General features: G+C 45.5%; 1 protein-coding gene across 5 annotated transcripts; it reads left to right on the forward strand.

Moving 5' to 3' along the window:
* Positions 1-200: 200 nt before the first annotated feature.
* Positions 201-12845, forward strand: GMFB (glia maturation factor beta). Of its 5 annotated transcripts, none has more exons than XM_032690129.1 (7): positions 201-293; positions 2752-2848; positions 3243-3292; positions 4243-4292; positions 5311-5393; positions 6653-6726; positions 9077-12845. In XM_032690129.1, the coding sequence occupies exons 1-7, from the start codon at positions 204-206 to the stop codon at positions 9146-9148; spliced, it is 516 nt and encodes a 171-aa protein (XP_032546020.1). In that variant the 5' UTR covers positions 201-203; the 3' UTR covers positions 9149-12845. The 5 variants fall into 5 exon arrangements, with proteins under 5 accessions (XP_032546020.1, XP_032546024.1, XP_032546023.1 ...); XM_032690133.1 differs by having other exon boundaries at positions 224-276; XM_032690132.1 differs by lacking the exon at positions 201-293 and adding an exon at positions 312-354.
* Positions 12846-18107: the final 5262 nt, after the last annotated feature.

Below are 18107 nucleotides of genomic sequence, written 5' to 3' on the forward strand. Positions count from 1 at the left end.
GGCGGGATTTTGGGGCACCATGGCAACGGGGGCGAGGCGGGGCGCCGCGCGGTCACGTGTTCCCTCCTTTTCCCGCCCTGCCGCGCCCGGTGGCCCTGAACCTCCGCGTCACCCGTAGGGGCGTGACGGCGCCCCGCCCACCGCGGGGTCGAGCGGCGGTAATTGGTGGGAGCGGGGAGGAGGGGGCGGGGTTTGCGGCGCGCATGCGCGGTGCCGGGGCGGAGGGCACAGCCCGGCTCGGAGGCGGCGGCGGCGGCGCGCGAGCGGCGGCGGTTGGTGCGCGCGCCACGATGGTGAGGGGGGAGCGCGCGCCGCTCCCTCAGAGGGGGAAGCCGGGGAGACCCTGAGGGAACTGTGAGGGGAGGATCGGGGGGGAAACCGGCCGGGAGGGGGGTCCGCCCGCCGAGGTAATACATGATTAAGTGGTTCGGAAGCGTTTCGTGGGATAAATGGTGGAGTAATCAGGGAAACGCGTGATGTGACCTCCGAGGAGCTGATTATGTGTCTGTGAAGCGATTGGTGGCTTGTTCGGAGCTGGTCGCTGCGCGTCCCGGTAGCGTTTTGAGCTAATTCGCTAAAGAACATCTGATTGTTGCTCATGGAAGTCGTTCGCCCGAGTGCTGGGTTTGGAGCTGTGGATGTGGTTGGAACAAGGGCTGATGGATAAATGTGGGGTAGTTTGCCTTAGTGCTGGTTAATGGGTAAAGGACTGGTTGTGGAAGAAGGAAGAAGTGGTTGTAGTGAAGGTTTGGGGAGGTGAAGGTTTGGGTAAACCCCCTGTGGAAGGAGAATTTGCAAGGCAAATTGGATGAAACATTGGGTTGTTCTGCTCTGTGCGTCTCTGGTGAAAGGAGAGAGTGCTTTCACATCTGGGAAATTCACGTCTCCTTGTCAGATGGTGAGGGGAGCGATGTCCCGGGGGGGATCCACCGGGGGGATGCAGGGAGCAGCATCAATCCCCCCTGTGGTGTTGGCAGCTGTGCCCGTGTCTGTGCAGCAATCCTGGCTTGGCTTCCTCCAGTTTTTATTCAGCCAAGCGCCGGGCAGCCGGCTCAGCCCTGATAAACAGCCCGAGTCTGATGGTACCGAGTGTTTTCCTTCGAATTCCCTCGGGGATTTGTTTTTGTGTGGCTGCACAGGTGGAGCAAGGGCAAGGCTTGTCTGCTGGGAGAAACTGCTGAGCCCAGAGGAACGGGAAAAAGTCTTCCTTCAGGAAAGAGCATTTCATACAAAGTATAACTCCAGCTTTGAAATGCAGCCCTGAATCCTGTTGTGTTTTTTTTTTTAATAGAGACTTCCCGAGTTGGTATTAGCGACATCTCATGCAAAATGTAACTTCGGCTGTGAAATGCAGCCCTGAATTCTGCTGTTTTTTAAATAATTTTTAATATTTTTTTTTCTGAATCAGTGAGAGTGGATATTAGTGACATTTCCCAGAATCACTTAGTTAGGTTGGAAAAGACCTCTGAGATCATCGAGTCCAACCTGTTTGGAACAGAGGGAGCCAAGAACAATCTTTAGGGAAAAGAGGCAAAATAAGGGAGGCTGCACATGCTGTCCCCGAGCTGTGCTGTCACAGCAGAGCCTGGTTTCCTCTCCAGCTGTCCAAAGGAAGCAGAGAATTTGTGCCAGGATTTGGTCAAGGTGGAAATCTTTTCAGGAGTGACAGCAAACAGGGATACGGGAAGTGGGGAAGCAGAGCCACCCCTCTGCTTTTTGAGGGAAATCTCACAAATAATGGTGAACACAGGGAGATAGAACTGAGAGCTTAACCAGCGACTTTATTCTGATTTATGAGCAGTGATTTGTCTCAACGAAAGAGCACTTTATTAGAGCATTTAATAGGTGATTTAATTGCACTGGTTTTTTCCTCTGAAGAATTTGTTTTAGGGAAGCCTTGAAATGCAGTCATTTTGGCCCCAAAGCCTTGATGCCTTAGGAGTTTGCAAATACAATACAAGCTGCAGATATTAAATAACTCTTCTTTATCTGGCTGGCACAAACCTCTTGGATACAGAGGTTGTGTGTACAAAACGTGGCTCAGGAAGTGGCCGTGGTTGGCTTGGTGCTGTTCAGAAATTGCATGTGCAAGGCAAGATAACCTGCATGGCTGCTTGTGAAATAATGATTTCCTTCCTCATCTTCAGTGTGATGACTAATATGTTATCTGGGCATCTCTGCTGAGGACTTGGTGTGCACAAGGGGGGAAAAAAGGCTGCATGTTTTTTGGTTAAAATGTCTTAAATGCTTCGTGTGTAAATCTCAAAAGTTCAGTGAGTAAGCAGTGACCCTTAATCACTATCTTCTTCTGAAATACTAATAGTGGCTCCTATTATTTTAAATGCTTAAATTACTTCACCCCATTTACTGACCCTCCAAGGGGCTCCCTTATTTTCAGGACTTGGCAAATGAAGTGTAAAATTTACTTCTAAGTGTAGAAGTATAAAATCTGCTTCTGAAATGTAAAGTTTACTTCTAAGAGCTACGAGAATAATCCCACTTCAGAAAGAGTTAATAAAATATTCATAGGGATATGAGGAGGGATATTTAAAAAGATAAATGTTCTGTTAATGTGTTTTTTTGGTTTTTTTGAACTGGCTTATGTGATGTTCTGAAACTTTGTACAGGTGCATGCAGGCCCCCTTCAGCAGGGTCTGTGCACACATCTGTGTGACACAGGGATTTCTTCTCTGTTTTACTTTCCAGAAAGATTTATCTCTCCCTGTGCCCTGTGCCATTTCCTTTTTGCAGAGTGAATCTCTGGTGGTTTGTGATGTTGCCGAAGACCTGGTGGAGAAACTGAGAAAATTCCGGTTTCGCAAGGAGACCAACAATGCTGCCATTATAAGTAAGTTCCAAACATGCCTGACAAAAATTGCCTGACAAAGTCCTGTCTCCTCTTTTCCTCCCCCTGTGCCGTTGCTGCTGTGACAGGTAAATGTGAGCCAAGAGGATGTTTGTTGTAGGAGCCGCAGTACTTCCAATTCTGCCTGTGATTTTAACACTAAAACAGCGCTGTTCTTATGAGACAAGACTCCATCTGCTCTTAGCAGAGTATTTATATGTAATTACGGCTCAGAGTCTACCACTGTTTGTGAAATGATTTTGGGAAGTCATGGGATGTGCTGAAGAAGCAAAGCAGAATCACAAGGGCTGTAATTGTTGAATGCTAAAAAGCTTCTGCATCCATTGTATAAATCGATTGAAAACAACATTGATCTGTGTTTTATTTTGATTTATAGTGAAAATCGACAAGGATAAGCAGTTGGTGGTGCTGGATGAGGAGCATGAGGTTTGTTAAATGAATTGTAAATAAGAGTATCTTCAGCCTGCAATATATTGTTGTCTCTAAGGTACTGCCTTAGTTTCAAATTGTTATCAAACTCTTAATCTAATTTGGGTCATGAGCTTATTTAAATGCATGGTCACTCTGCATGTAAAGCACAGCACCATTAATAGTGAAACTATGCAGAAGCAATTGAGTTGACTAATTAACTGCACACCAAAAAAAAAAAAAAGGTTATTTTTAAAGCTGTTTTAACTATGTAAAAAGCATCTTTGGCACCTGCTGTCTTTTTGAAGAGATTTCTGCTGTGTTTCCACGTAGATCTGCACATTTGCCTCTGAGCTGGTCTGCCATCAATTAGAAGCAGGATTGCTAATCCCCTGCAGACTCTAAATTTGATGGGTGGCATAATAAGGTCAGCCCAGTGTGTGGTGTTTCTTAATGGTCCATAGGGCAAAATTAAATCCTTCCCAGGGATTTGAGCATTAACCATAGCTCTTGTTCCCTAGAATGTAGAAGTTAACATAAAATTTAAATAGAATGGGGGCTCCTTTTTGATTGCTGAAAGAGGAAGGACTGAATTTCTCAAATTTTTCATTTATGTAGCTGATTTTAACATACTTTTTGGTGTGTGCTTGCTCACTTCTGTTTAGCACTAGAGTTAGCAAAGTGTGGTAGCTGCCAACATAGCCAACTAGAGCCAAAAGTGTTTGCTAAACTCATTATGCCTAAAATAGGGGTGATTATTCATGCTAACGTTAATTCTGTGTTCAGTCATAGGACTCTGTTGGCACACAAGTCTTCCCAAACTGCTCTAGTAATTTGGGAGGTCGTTACCAGTTCACCTGTAGATGTACCTCTCCCTATCTCCCAGGTGTTTCACTGTCCATTGCTCTGCTTTAACCTTCCAGTGCAGGACCATTTGCTCAAATATTGCTTGTGTTTAATGTCACCAGGGTATTTCTCCTGATGAGCTAAAAGATGAGCTGCCTGAGAGACAACCTCGATATCCTTCTCATGCTGCTGCCATTTGGTCTTACTCACTGCTGGAAGCTGTTCAAAACGTTGGACTTCACCTTTTTAGGCCAGTACTTGCTGTACTGGGATTTTACTGATGCTTTATTTGTGAGATAATCCAGGGATCCATTCTCAGGGTGCACTGAACTGTTGTCCCACTCGTTGAAACAATGACTCATTTAAGCCTTTCCTGAGATTTTATTCCCTTTTAGACTATATAATGTTTGGGGAAGTAAAGCCAAGCCACGCTGCTGGTAATGTAAAGATGTGAGTAAAATGTACCAGTTTGTGGCTGCTTCTAAATATAGAAGTGTGTCTGTGTAACTCAGGATGTGTTTTGGTTCTTTCTTAGGATGTGGCTGTTGTTTTGCTGCAGTTACTGATTCTGGGATTGCTGTGGGCACGTGATCTGGGGAGGAATCCTTGTTTGGAAGAAAAAAAAAAAGGAACAACAGAGGGACAAGTAAATTGTTCTTTAACTAATGAAATAAAAGGGGTACTGAAGTTGTAAGTGAAGGAAGTACCTGCCTCCATCAGCCTCCAGAGCTGGCTGGCACTACTCCATGTGCTGTGCTGAATCTTTCCTTTCATGCCCACAGTGCAGTGGGAGGCTGTAGAACAGAAGTCCTGGCTAACACTGCAGTTCAAATTCAGGAAAACACCTGAAACAACAAACTGCTTGGTCAGCAAAGAAAGAATTGGGCTTTCATTAAGCCAAAACCACCCTGTTGGGTGTGTGGGAAGTCTTTTTACCAAGCTGGGAGAGGAATATTTTGCGATGTGAGGGTGTTTTTTTAGCCCTGATGTGAAACATTACTAAGAGACAACCCTCACACCAAGGCAGGGTCAGTTCTGAAAGTCACATGTGGAAGTGAAAACAGAACAGTGAGACTTTTATTATCAAATTAAAACATCTTCTGAAATGCAACAGTGATTTCTGCCTGCATCAAGATCAAGGATTATATCCTAATAATCACTTTCTTAGTTTCTTTAACCTCAGAAAAAACATTTATTGTGTATAGTTACAAGTACCAGCATGAAGATGGAAGAGTTTCTTATCCATTGTGCTTTATCTTCTCCAGTCCAGTTGGTGAGTGAACACTGTCATTGGTAGCTACTGCGTGATGTAAATTTGGGAACATTATTTGCTGTGGAAGATAAAATTGAGTGCTTAATGCTCTCAAGGAGGTTTTCCTGCCTTTGTGGTTCACATTTGGGGCACTTGGGATGTATGATAGAAGAGATTCTCTCTTTTCCGTTTCCAAAGGCTGAGCCAGGAGTGTTGGTTTCCTGCTTAGAGGGCCAAAAGGTGTGTCTTCCTAAATGAGCTTGTGCTCAGCAACACCCTCCTGTAAAGGACAGGCCTGGAGCACTCTGCATCTACTCATGTAGGTTTTAACCTAATTTAACTTGTTTCCTGACACCCTCTCCTCAAATCTTGGGGAATCCTCAAAATATGACCATCTAAGGCTCAGGAAATGAGTGAAGAGGGGGCTGGAAGGTACCACCTCTGTTCCCAAGGGATTCTGTTCACCTGTCTGTCTTGCTATTATTCATGGATATTAGTGACTGGGAGGGGAAGAAATTCCTCATCTCAGAAGGACACGGGAACCCATTTATTTCTGAGGACCTTAGAGTCCTATTCCTTTCATTCTGTCCACGAAAGGAACAGGACTGTGTAAAGAGGGTGAGGATGGGATTTGAGAGGAGGGTTTCCTGGGGCCTGGATGCAATGGGCAGCAGCAGAGGATGCCTCCAAACAGGGCTGTGATGTGATGGGCTGAAGGGCTGTCACAGCTGTGGGTGAAAAGGAGGAAAGGAGGCTCCCTAACCCACATCTGGGCAGGTGAAAGTGCTGGAGAAAGTTCCAGGAGAAACAGGCTGTAATCCTGGATCATCCCAAGTTTGTACTGAGCCAGTTGCATCCTCTGCTTGTGTCACAGCAACCTGCAACATGAACTTACCTGGGCAGGGAAACGTGTGATTTTAATACAACCCAAATAACCTGTGACTTGGTTTGGGCTTGCAGAGCTGAGTTGCTCCTGGGACTTCCATCTGTGTTCTGTATTGTGATAGAGTAGCTTGCTGGTATTACTGGATTATCCTTGTTATCCTCTGGAAGAAGATAAACTGATTGCATTGTTTTACCCCTCATGACTCAGAGCTAGAGTAACTAGATATGTAAAACACTTTAGCAACTAATGAGCATATTCTTCTGAAGTTACCTGAGAATCTTCCTATGAATGTCTTCAGTTTTCAGTTTATAATTTAAAAAAAAAAATCTTATTTCTGAAGTGTTGGCAGTCAAAACAACTAATCCAACCCTCTTTTTTCCCCTCATAACTACAGGATGTAAGCCTGAGCAGCAGATGATGTATGCTGGCAGCAAGAATAAGCTTGTACAGACAGCTGAACTCACTAAGGTATAACTGACTACTGAAATGACTGTCCAGGGTGCAGAGGATGTTTTGAGTCTTGCTTGAACCGATGGCAAAAAGAGTTTTGTGAGTCTTTGTGGTTACGGTGAACAGAATCTGGTTTAGGAAGAGTGAAGGAGGAGTGTGGGGGGGATTTCTGGTGGTTTAGGGTACAGGAAGAACAGTGTCCTCAAAAATGAATATACCTACTGGTGGACTGGCTGGCTTTACTTTTGGGAATGAATTTATTGATGGGAAGAATAGACTGAAGGCTTAGTGTGTTGTGAAGCAGATCAGTTTAGCTGCTTTCTGGGGCTGTGTGCCTGCAGCAAAGCCTGCAGAACAAGGAACATGTGCCAAGTGCTGAACAATTTCTTCCTGTGCGTGGTTCCTCCAGTACTGAGACCAGAAGAAATCACTGCACTCACCAGGCCTAGGTGTATGTATATCCTAGAAAAGAAATGTCACCTGTTTTTCATTGTGGAGATCTTTGAAATCTCTGCTTAGTTGGCACCTAGAATCCTTAAATTTTTAGCTTCAAGCAGGAAAGCTTAATAGAGTCAGTAGTCACTTCACAGCATGTGAAATGACTTCACCACTCCCCAACAACAGCATTCACTTTAGGTGTTCCTTATCCTGCTGAGTCCTTTAACATCCCAGTAAAAATGTCTACTGGGCCAGAGAGAGAACTATGAATCACAGACTGGTTTGGATGGAGGGGACCCTAAAGCCCATCTCATTCCAACCCCTGCCATGGGCAGGGACACCTTCCACTAGAGCAGGTTGCTCCAAGCCCTGTCCAACCTGGCCTCGGACTTCTACCTCCTCCAGCTGTACCTTGTAAGAAAAGACCTCTCTGTTTTAAAGTAGACCTCAAGTTGACAAGAGTAAATGGGAAGGAAGCAGAAGATAAGATGGTGGAAACAATCAGCTCAGCCCCAAGAAATCTTTTTTTAGCCCTGTAGAAGCTGCATCTTGGAGGCCTGAGAACTGTGATAGAAAGGAGGAAGAGAAGACAGTTTCAAGTAAGTGAGAGAGAAGGGCTGGTAGGAAGAAGGTGAAAGCCTGGGGAGTAGCTCAGTTGGAGGTACTTTCACCTCTGAAATAGGAGAAATTCAGTCTGAAAGTATTTTGAATGCAAGCCCAGGAGCGGATATAGAGGTCCATGATCATCTTCCTTCTGAAGCTGGAGAAGACAGCCTGTCTCCAGTTGGGGTTGCTTGCTTGCTCTTTAAATGTACTTGATTCTTGCCACTTGCTGAGCTGTGTTTCATTTTGGCTCATGCTGTGACTTCCTCCTGGTGTGATTTCTGCATGTGACTCAACTGAGTCCTCTCATTTTTTCAGTGACTTGCATATTAGCTTGGCTTCTGTTAAGCTGTTCTGTTCTTATAATGCTGAATGTTGGGGTTCCTCCAATTTGAAGCTCTGTGGATTTGTACAATTTACTTCTCTGACTCTTTGGACGAGATGATCCATCTGTGGGCATCTCATGGACTCCAGTGAGCACTGCACAATTAACGTGGCTTCTCTTCAAGGGTATTAAAAACCTAAACCACAACCAGTTACTTGCCCACATGGAATTTAAAAGAGGTCTTATTATCTGCTTCAAGGCTGTGTTCAAGGTTTGTTTAAGACTTCACAAAGCTTTGGGTTGGTGGTTTTTAGGTTGGTTTGGGGGGTTGCACAGAGAAGCTGTGGCTGTCCTGTCCCTGGAAGTGTCCAAGGCCAGGTTGGATGGGAGCTTGGAGCAACCTGGGATAGTGGAAGGTGTCCCTGCCCATGGCAGGAGGTGGAATGAGATGGTCTTTAAGGTCCTTTCCAACCCAAACCATTCAAACCATTCTGGGATTCTGTGATTTTTGGGTTTGTTTTTTGTACAAGTTTTCTATTTTGAGATATCCCAGGCTTGTTTTTTACAGGTAAAAACTGGATATTATGGATTTATTTCAGTTCAAAGAAAGAGTAATTGTGGTTTGGGCTGAGCAAAATTCCTGAACTTTGGGTTTGAATAAGCCCAGAGATGAAATTGTGTTTTTCAGGTACACAATCCTGCTGAGATAATGCATGTGAGATGGTGCCATTCCAGGGTCATTTTAGAATGTAGTGTGTGTGCTGTTCTCATATTATTAAGGAGAAGAGTGAAGCCTAGGAATAGGTTACTTTTGTTCATTGCCATGTACTTTTGTGTATTTTCCACTGATCTGATCCTTTCAAGAAAGCACCTGAACATTTTGGGTTTGTTACTGGTTCATTGCAGCTCAGTCAAAGTGTGTGGAAGGTGCTGCTTGCATTGTGTTGTTATCCCTTCCCAGTGCCACCCCCTCGGGAATTGATGCCGTGCCCTTTTGTTTAGGTATTCGAAATCAGAAATACAGAAGACCTCACTGAAGAGTGGCTGCGTGAGAAACTGGGCTTCTTCCACTAAGGAAAACCTCTGTACTAAGTATTTATGTACCATCCTGGTGACACTGGAACCAGACATGAATACTTACATCCCAGCAATGCACTGTATTCACAGCTGTCTCCTGCAGTATCTCTCTTGTGCAGAGTTTGTGCAAAGAATAGCAGGTCTGTCTCCTTGAAGTAACAAATCTTTGCAGGTGTTTCCTTATTTGTACCTGCTAAAAGGGAATACTCCTCTGCAGGGACTCCTTTTGCACTCTTGTGACTAATATTTCTGTGACTAAAATAGTTCAGTTCTGGATTTATAACTATGTACAAACATCATTTGGAAGCTGACGCTAACTTTTTCTGAGCTACAACTGCATCCTGATGACACACGTTAGCCATTTATATGCAGAATTTGTGTACTGTCACTTACTTTTCAGATTTTTTTGACTTAATGTCTTCTCAGTTTTGAAAACTACTCCCTGGAATCATTTGGTATTAAAAAGACAAAATCCTTGTACAGCAAATCCATCCATTTATCTTTCCATTGAGTCCATGTGAACTGTCTCAAATTCTTGGAACTAATTTTTGTCATTCCAGTAATTCCTCAGTTGCCTGAGTCAATCTTTCTAAATTTCAGGGCAAAGCTTTGACTGTCCAGTTCTCCTGCTAATACAGTCTCACAGGAACTAGCTGATAACTAAGGGCTGAACTACAACTCTGGTTCTTCTCATACCAGATTTCTTCTTGCATCTCTAACTTCTGACACTGTTGAGAAGTTTACCTCTGCTCATTTCCTGTTATCTGAACACCTGGTGATACTGTGTGCCTTTCATTTGTTAGCTTTAAAAGGACTTGAGAATTTTACACTGCCACTTCTTACAAATTTGGTAAAAACTTTGTTAAAAAAATCCAAGCAACATTTGTTCCTAGTGCCTCGTGCTGCAGCTGACATCTGTTAAAACAAAAAGCCAACCTCTTTTGCTTTGAAATTCCAATCATCTGCTCCATTTGTAGGAGTCAGGAGGTTAAAGCTTTTCATGATAATGAATGATTTATATCTCTTTTGTTATGAAAGTTGGCCACACGTAGCTTTTGAGTACTTTAATTACAAATCTCTTAACTTTCTTAACCGCTTGTTGGTCAAAATTACATTCCAGATGAAGCTTTTGCATAAAGCGATCATTTGATTCTCATCGACTTAACGGTTCATCTCTTTGAAAACAGCAGATCTTCTAATGTGAAAATAGTATTTAACTTTTATAAGTGACCAGTCTTTTTACAGGTCTGTTTTATATTGACTAGAGTAGTTGTCTGACGTGGGACACGCTCAGCCCGTGCCGTGGCAGAAGGAGCACTCACGGGACAGTCTCTCGCTGTGTTTGTTGTGCTGCTGAACACGTATCTGCGTAAGAGCAGCTTCCTGTTGATAACATACCTTAAAATACAGCTGCCCCAACCAATCTGCTCGCTGGGAAGGAATGCAGTGTTAAATTTGGAGGCCAGTATTTCATGCTGTGAAACCTTTGCTGGAAGAGGGGTTATTTTTTCGTTTGTGAACGTACCCTGTGTTAGTGTTAAAACACTAATTCCTGCAAGATCACAAGGAATCCATTTGCAAAGGTCCTCAGTGTTGGTAAATCTCTTCTTAGTTTGATGTTATTGCTCATTTATTTGTATATAAATCTGACTTGAGAGGAGCTTTTCAAAATACGTGTTGGAATGATCCAATTAAATCGATCTTTCGGTGCGGGAAAGAAATGCTTGTAATTAAATTCCTGTGTTAACGTAGTGAACTGGAAAAACAATTTCATTTCCCTGGATGAAAAGATGTTGATTATGAAACTGTTGCTTGATCATTCTGTACTGCAAATCAATAAAAACAATGTCTTTTGTGACAAACATTGTATAAACAAGACTTTGGCTCAAAGGATAGCGTCATTCCAAGCATCAGCCTGGAAACAGCAGGAAGCTTGGGTGTTTTTGGGATTGAGCTGGAGGTGAGGCATGTCAAAGTACAGCGTGGGCGAGAGGGGAGCTGATGCTTGGAACGTTCAGCTTGATTTGCAGTGGGGAAAACTGGATTAATCGTCTTTGTACTTTGTACACTGGTGGGCTGCCAGCAGCCAACTGCTGCCTGCACAGGTCTGCACAAAAATAACTGTACCAGAGGCCTGTCTCAGGAGGGAAGGGAGGAGCTGCTGCAGTCAGATGGTTCAGTTTGACTTTTCACCTCTGGGTTGCTCCACCTTCGGCCAAGAAAACGCTGCTCCTTCCAGCTGCATCTTCAGCAGAGTTCTTCCACTTCACGTGTTCTCGTGCCTCCACTTAAGCCCTTTCTGCCTTGGGTGCTGCCCCTCTGTTTGCAGAGAGCAACAGACCCTGTGAGAATTAAAGCCCAGTTTCTCCTGAGAGGTGATGTTGGTGCTGCTCAGCCCACCAGTATTATTCTCCAGCCAGCCTTGCCTGGCAGCTGTACCCCCTCCCCTCTCTGAGCTGTGGAAGCAGCTGCAGGTACTCAGAGGGTGTTTGCTGTTCCAGGCTTGTTCCTGGTCTCCTTGGTTTTCGTGCAGCGTTTTGACACAACTGTCTGCTGCTAATTGTGCTGGGCTCTTGAGATACAGGCAGTGCTAATACCTGACTAAGCAAAGACATTAATTATGTCCAGATCTTTCCTGCGCCAATATTACTTGTTTTCCCACCATCCTTTTCCCACCTTATCTGTAGAACTGTGTGTTCTGTGCTGCTGCCCCCCCAAGCTCAGTGGGAGGCAGATGTGTCCGTGTCCAGGCCAGTATGTTCCACTGTAATCACACAATTCTCTTACATTTTCAGACCTCTGAAGAGGGATCTAAAGGACAACACAAATTAACCTGTGGGAGCCTTTGTAGCTAAAGGTCTGAGAGTCAGCATTTTCCATTGGGAGCTCCTATTTTTCGGGGGTTAGTAAGTCGGCCTTAAAATCCTTGGCCTGGAGTTAAAGGTCTCTCCAAGGGAGACTTCTGCCACAATTAATCAGGTTTGCTTTAAATATTGACTAGATGGCTGGGTCACAGCTCCTGTAGTCCAGTTCATTGATGGTAAGCTGAATTAAAGCATGAGTTTGCATGTCAGCCCATGAAATGGACTTGTAGTGTTTGAATATTTTTAACAAAAAATGTAAATGCTGGTATTTTGATGGCTTAAGTGTATTTCTAGTATCATGAATGCTATTCTGATCTATCAAAGGAGGCAATAATGGAGGTGTTGACACCTTTATCACTTCTCCAAAGGAGCATCTTGTGCACTTGTACCAGGATTCCATTTTTGTATCTTTAACTGTAAAATAGCCGGTCCAGAAACGATGTTAAACTGGTGACAGGGGCCTGACTCAAACAGGCAGAAGCAAGAGAGCTCAATTCCTCACTTCAGTGCGCTCCAGAAATAAATATCATGCAACATTTTTTTGGTACAACATGTAATGACTGTGAAACAGAGCCGTGGTGGGACAGAGAGGGGGCTCAGTGAAACTCCTGCGTTTGTTCCACGGTCCCAAATCACTGTTGTACAAGGTCTGAGAGGTTCAGGGCCAGGACTGAGAATTTGGCAGTTCCATGAAAATACCAGTAACCAGTACAACTTCCATATGCTGTTTAGTCTCTGCTAGTTCACACTGCATGTTTACTTTAAACCAAATCTTTTTTTTTTGCTAAGCATGGTGCTTGTATTGGTTTAAATAAAATGTTTCATTAAGAGGTTGTGTTGGCCTCTTTTAATTGCAGGGTGGTACGTGGGTGTCTGACAGGGAAAATCTGGGAATGCTGGTATGATCTCCCTCCATTTCTCAGCTTCCTGGAGCTGTGGAATGCAACATAGAGTGCAGGAGCCAACTGAACAATGTCAGAGTAGCTGTCAAGGGGACCCCAAGGCTTGAAGGAGACAGAGGAATTTAGTTGTACTTTTCCTTCTCATCTCTTTCCTGCCCAAGAAACCACTGGAATAATTTGATCAAAGCACTCATTTTCCTCATTATTTGCTGTTTCTTCTTTTCATGATCTTTGGAGATCTTTTTCCTGTATTGTTAAAAAAACTGCCCAAGGTAATCCAAGGAATTCAGCCTTGGTACCTGACGTGCACTGTTTGTGCCAACACTGAAGAACAGCATTAACAGGCCACAAATTAGGCATGATAGAAATAAATCCCTTTGCTCCCAGGTGTGAGAGCTCTGTGAGGGAGAAAATGCACAGCTGCTGCAGCACATCTGGCTCCTGGATGGCACCTCAGTCACCAAAGTCAGAACGAAATCTGTTGACAAAATCTCTGGGAAAAAAAACTGCTGTGGGAGAAGAATGGTGCTGCAGAACAGCTGAGTAAAGGAGAGGAAAAAAGGAATAAATAGCTCTCCCATGGGAGGGGAAGGTCACCTGTGTGATCACTGAGTGCTTCACTAGGAAATGAGGCGATGGTTTATTGGTACTGCCAGATCACAGACAGTAAAAGCAACAGCAGAATAAAAAGAATTGCCAGGACATCCAAGGATATGAAGTGAAGGGCAGCTGCTTCCAGTCAGGAAAGGTCATTGACTTGTAACAGTTCAGATGAAAAGGGCAGCTGAGTGGTTATTAAAGTCCAAACCAGACAAGGGAATGGGAAATAAAACATGAAACCTCCAGGCTGCAGAACAAACCTGCTGGGTACCCATAGTATCCCACAGCTGGGGCTTTCTCTCCCAGATGTGTGAAGAGGTGCCTTGCCCAGGGCTGGGAGTTTTCTAAGGAGATCCCTTGGCGTGGCAGGATCTCTGGGGATAACGTGGAGAAGAAATGTAGTTGGTTTTGAAGGAGCTGGAAGAGGAATCATAGAATGGTTTCAGTTGGAAGGGACCTTAAAAATTATCTCATTCCACCCCCTGCCATGGGCAGAGACACCTTCTACTATCCCAGGTTGCTCCAAACCCCATCCTGCCTGGCCTTGAACACTTCCAGGGATGGGAGCTGGGGCAGTTGCTGCCCATGTGTGCTGGAGTCTGTGACCTGCCCGTGCCTACTGCTCCATGTCCCCCACGGGTCATGGAATTGACTGGAGTACAAGCTGGGACCCCAAAGCTCCTCACTGCTCCTCACAGGTGAAGGTCCTGCCATGTTGTTGGGTGCATGTGAGGGTGGGGAAGTCAAGCACAAGCAGGTGAGATACTGAAGTGGTGCCGTTGAGAGGCAGAACAGCGGGATACGGAGCAGCCTCGAGGGGAAGAGCTGGTGGGGCTGTGGGACGCACCCGAGGTGTGTAAGAGTGCCTGGAATTTGTTCAGCTGGACTCCTGTATGGCAGAGGTGAGGGTTTAAGGTGGGCCTCACCCCTTGGAACAAAAGGCAGGACGTGAGGCAGGTGGGTCATCCCCTGCACTTGTTGGTTTGCACAGATGGGGCAATTTTGGTGATGATCCCCAAGGCCTAAAAAAAGTCATGCTCAGCTTCATTGTGGGAAAGCCTGCACAGGGAGTTTTATGGATCTCAGTGCTGGAGCTCTTGGATTTGGCTTCTGCACGTGTAACTCAGTTTGGTAACATTCTCTGCAGGGTAAATCAATGTCCCTCAGTATCTGCAGGGAGGTGTCAGAGGATGGTGCTGAGCAACGGGACACGAGGCAATGGGCAGAAACTGATGCCCAGGAAGTTCCACCTGAATGTGAGGGAGAACTTTCTTTCCCGTGCAGTGACCGAGCACTGGAACAGACTGCCCAGAGAGGTTTGGAGTCTCCCTCACTGGAGATATTCCAGATATGTCTGGACACAATCCTGTGCAACATGCTCTGGGATGACCCTGCTTGAGCACGGAGGTGGGACCAGATGAATCACTTTCCAGCCTTGCCCATTCTGTGATTCTGTAAATGTGGCCACCATTCCCCAACAAGGTCTTGTAGGCCTTCTTCCATGCCTGCTGTTCCTCTGTGTGCCACTAAAATGATGTGATCCTCATGGACAACAGGCTGTGTGCTGCAGGGATGTGCAGCATTCCCGTGCAGCCTCGCCTTGCTCTGTCTGACCTCCACGTCTTTTCTCTAACGCGCCATGAAGTGAAGGAGATGATTCCAACACATTTGCATGGATGTGGTTAATCAGTGCAGTCCATTGTGCTCCACCATGGGGGGATCGTCTCCTTTGGATTGTTCCTGTCGTGTTTTATTCTTCCAAGGACTGCAAACACTCTCTGGGTTAACCCTGTTCACCTCTGGAGCTGTGTGAGACGTCTCCTACGGAACGTGATGGAGCTCGGCCAAAACTCCCCCGACAGCTCTGGCAGCTCCTCAGCAGGGGACAGAGAGGAGACAGGAGCAATTATCATCCAGAAGGACTCTGAATGCAGAACAGATGTGAACACTGGGAAAACAGCACGTCTGTCTTTCACGGCAAATTTACTCCTGCGACGGGGAAGTCCCATCCGGGCTGTTTGAAAGGCACACACTGTCACCCCCGTTCCTGCTGTTCCGTGCCATGAGTCCCATGAATGCTGCTTCTCTTCCCTTTCCTGCAGCCCTCGGCTCAGCAATTAATATAATGCACCCTTGAAATCCCTGTGCCAAACAGCAGCTGGTGTTGTCACCTCTCTTCTGCGGGAAATGGGAAGACAGCAGAAGAAACTGGGGCAGAAAACATTCAGCTGAAAGGGAAGGGGGCACCAGCCATCCCACACTTTCACTGAGGCCTTAGTGGATGGAAGCAGAGCAAAAATTAGGGGTTTGTGCCCTTATGGAGCTGAAGAGAACAAGAGAGATTTAGCATTTCTTCAAAATGATGTCTAATTTTAAATATCCGCCGTTGGAAAATGCTGCTGGATAATTGGAAGGAGAACGTGCCTGCCTTGCTCACAACTGCAGTCTGCCTGGCCATCTGCTCTGCCAGCAACAAATCCTGGATTGATCCACGAGTGTGATTAATTCAGCGAGGCCGGCGGGATCAAGGGATCAGCTACAGACAATATTTATACCCCACCTCCAACTGTGAATGTGCAATTGTTTGGTTCAGGAGTACAAAACAAATTGTATAGCTGTATTACTGGGAGAATAGATGAATAGAGGCATCCACTCAACAGCCTTTTTTTATTTCCTTGGATGGCCCCATTCCAGGGTCTCTAAGTAGAGTCCAAGCCCCCGTTCCCCGGCTGGGAGGTGAAGTGGAGCTGTTCTCATTTCACAGAGAGTTCTGCATCTTCAGTGCTGCTGTTGCCTCCTTCCTGCAGTTTAGTCCTACAGTCTTGGAGGCACTGGCTCTGTGCCCTCATCCACATGGGCTGGAGAGGCAGATGTGGAGTGTGAGCCAGCCACTCCACCCTCCTCCCTGTGCCTGGTGGGAGAACTCCTACGGACACAGAGCCAGAGCGGGGCAGGACTGAAATCTTAAGAACAGCCAGCAGGGTGGATTTCTAGCACTGGTACAGCTTTGAGCTGATTTGACAATAAGGATGTAGCTGGAGAGATCAAAAGCAAGATTTGTGAGGGAATTCAGATGTAGATGAAGGCTTTTGAAATCCTATTTACTGTGATTTCAGTGTGTGAGTACACATTGGGCCCGAAGGTGCTGTACTCTGGGCCACACAGAATGTCTGTGGGAGAACAGGGACAACAAAGTCTGGCTGTTGAGAAGACACTGAGCCCTGAGCAGCTTATTTTTTGGGGGCAGAAACAATGAGGATGTTAATCCCCATCCCTGGAATTGTTCAAGGCCAGGTTGGATGGGCTTTGAGCAGCCTGGTCTAGTGGGAGGTGCAGAGGGGTGGAGCTGGATGATTTTTAAGATCTCTTCCAACTCAAACCATTCTGAGATTCTAAGAGCTAAGGACCGAGGGTGACATTTTTGGAGTCATCATTGCTACAGATAGGCTAACCTAGAATGTTTGGGAAAGTCCCTCTCTTTGTTAATGAGCAGCCAAATCCTGAAACACATTATAAAATAGTTCTTGAAAATACAATTATTGGTCCCTTTGCTTGTCCACACACCGGTATCATGCCTTGGTCTCAGAATTGTATAGAGAGACATTAACAAGAGCTCTATACAGCAAGAGAAAAACAAACCCTGTTGTTTAGAGGACAGGTTGAATATTCAGTATTTAGCCTATTAAATGAAAACTGTTGCCATCTGACAGTAAATGTTGGAGGGATTGAGGCCACGGGTGGATTCTGTAATGAGTCATGGTGAGATGCCTGGCAGTGTCCATGCTTTGAAATTGGTTTTCAAATGTGATCGTTTCTCTCGAGACTCACTTTCATGTGCAAATGAACTTATAATGTTAATTTGTTTATGTGGTCATTACATAACGAGAGAGCCTAAACAGGGATTCTGGGGGTGAGTTAATTAGTGCTGCAGGAAAGGATATTTGCCAGTCTGGACTCGCAAGTCCAGGCATCTTTTCATCCTGTGTATCAAAGATTGAACCAACACCCCCCACCCTGCTGTCTGTTGGGGCATCAAGGGGGGAAGTGGGTGAGGAGTTCTGTGCTTTTGCTGCTCCTGACGAGTCTTTAGAGGTGTGCAGGAAGGTGACCTTGGCTGGGCTGTGCCAGAGGCACTGGGAGAGTCTCTGCTAAATTCACAGAACCCCAGAAGGGTTTGGGTTGAAAAGAACCTTAAAGCTCATCTTGTTCCACTCCCCTGCCGTGGGCAGGGACACCTTCCACTAGCCCAGGTTGCTCCAAGCCCTGTCCAGCCTGGCCTTGGGACAGTTCCAGGGATGGGGCAGCCACAGCTTCTCTGGGCAACCTGTGCCAGGGCCTCCCCACCCTCCCAGCCAACAATTCCTTCCCAATATCCCATTTAACCCTCCCCTCTGGCAGTTTGAAGCTATTCCTCCTTGTCCTGTCACCCCATGCCCATATAAAAAGTCCCTCTCCCTCCTTTTTATAAGCCCCCTTAAACTGTAGGTAAATATTCAGATTTTCCTCTCCTGAAAACCTGGTGAGCAAAGTCTTTATTGAAGTCATCAGGATTTTTGTTACCAAGTTCCATAGTATTAGATTCTTCTCTGA

Source organism: Chiroxiphia lanceolata, chromosome 6 (assembly GCF_009829145.1).
Source record: "Chiroxiphia lanceolata isolate bChiLan1 chromosome 6, bChiLan1.pri, whole genome shotgun sequence".
Lineage (NCBI taxonomy): Eukaryota > Metazoa > Chordata > Aves > Passeriformes > Pipridae > Chiroxiphia > Chiroxiphia lanceolata.

Bases quoted from the DNA above. Each gene is read 5' to 3' on its own strand.
- GMFB (XM_032690129.1), top strand. From the start codon at position 204: ATGCGCGGTGCCGGGGCGGAGGGCACAGCCCGGCTCGGAGGCGGCGGC. The intron at 294-2,751 runs GTGAGGGGGGAG...TCCTTTTTGCAG, and splicing joins TTGGTGCGCGCGCCACGATG to AGTGAATCTCTGGTGGTTTG. The intron at 4,293-5,310 runs ATATCCTTCTCA...CTCAGAAAAAAC, and splicing joins CTGCCTGAGAGACAACCTCG to ATTTATTGTGTATAGTTACA.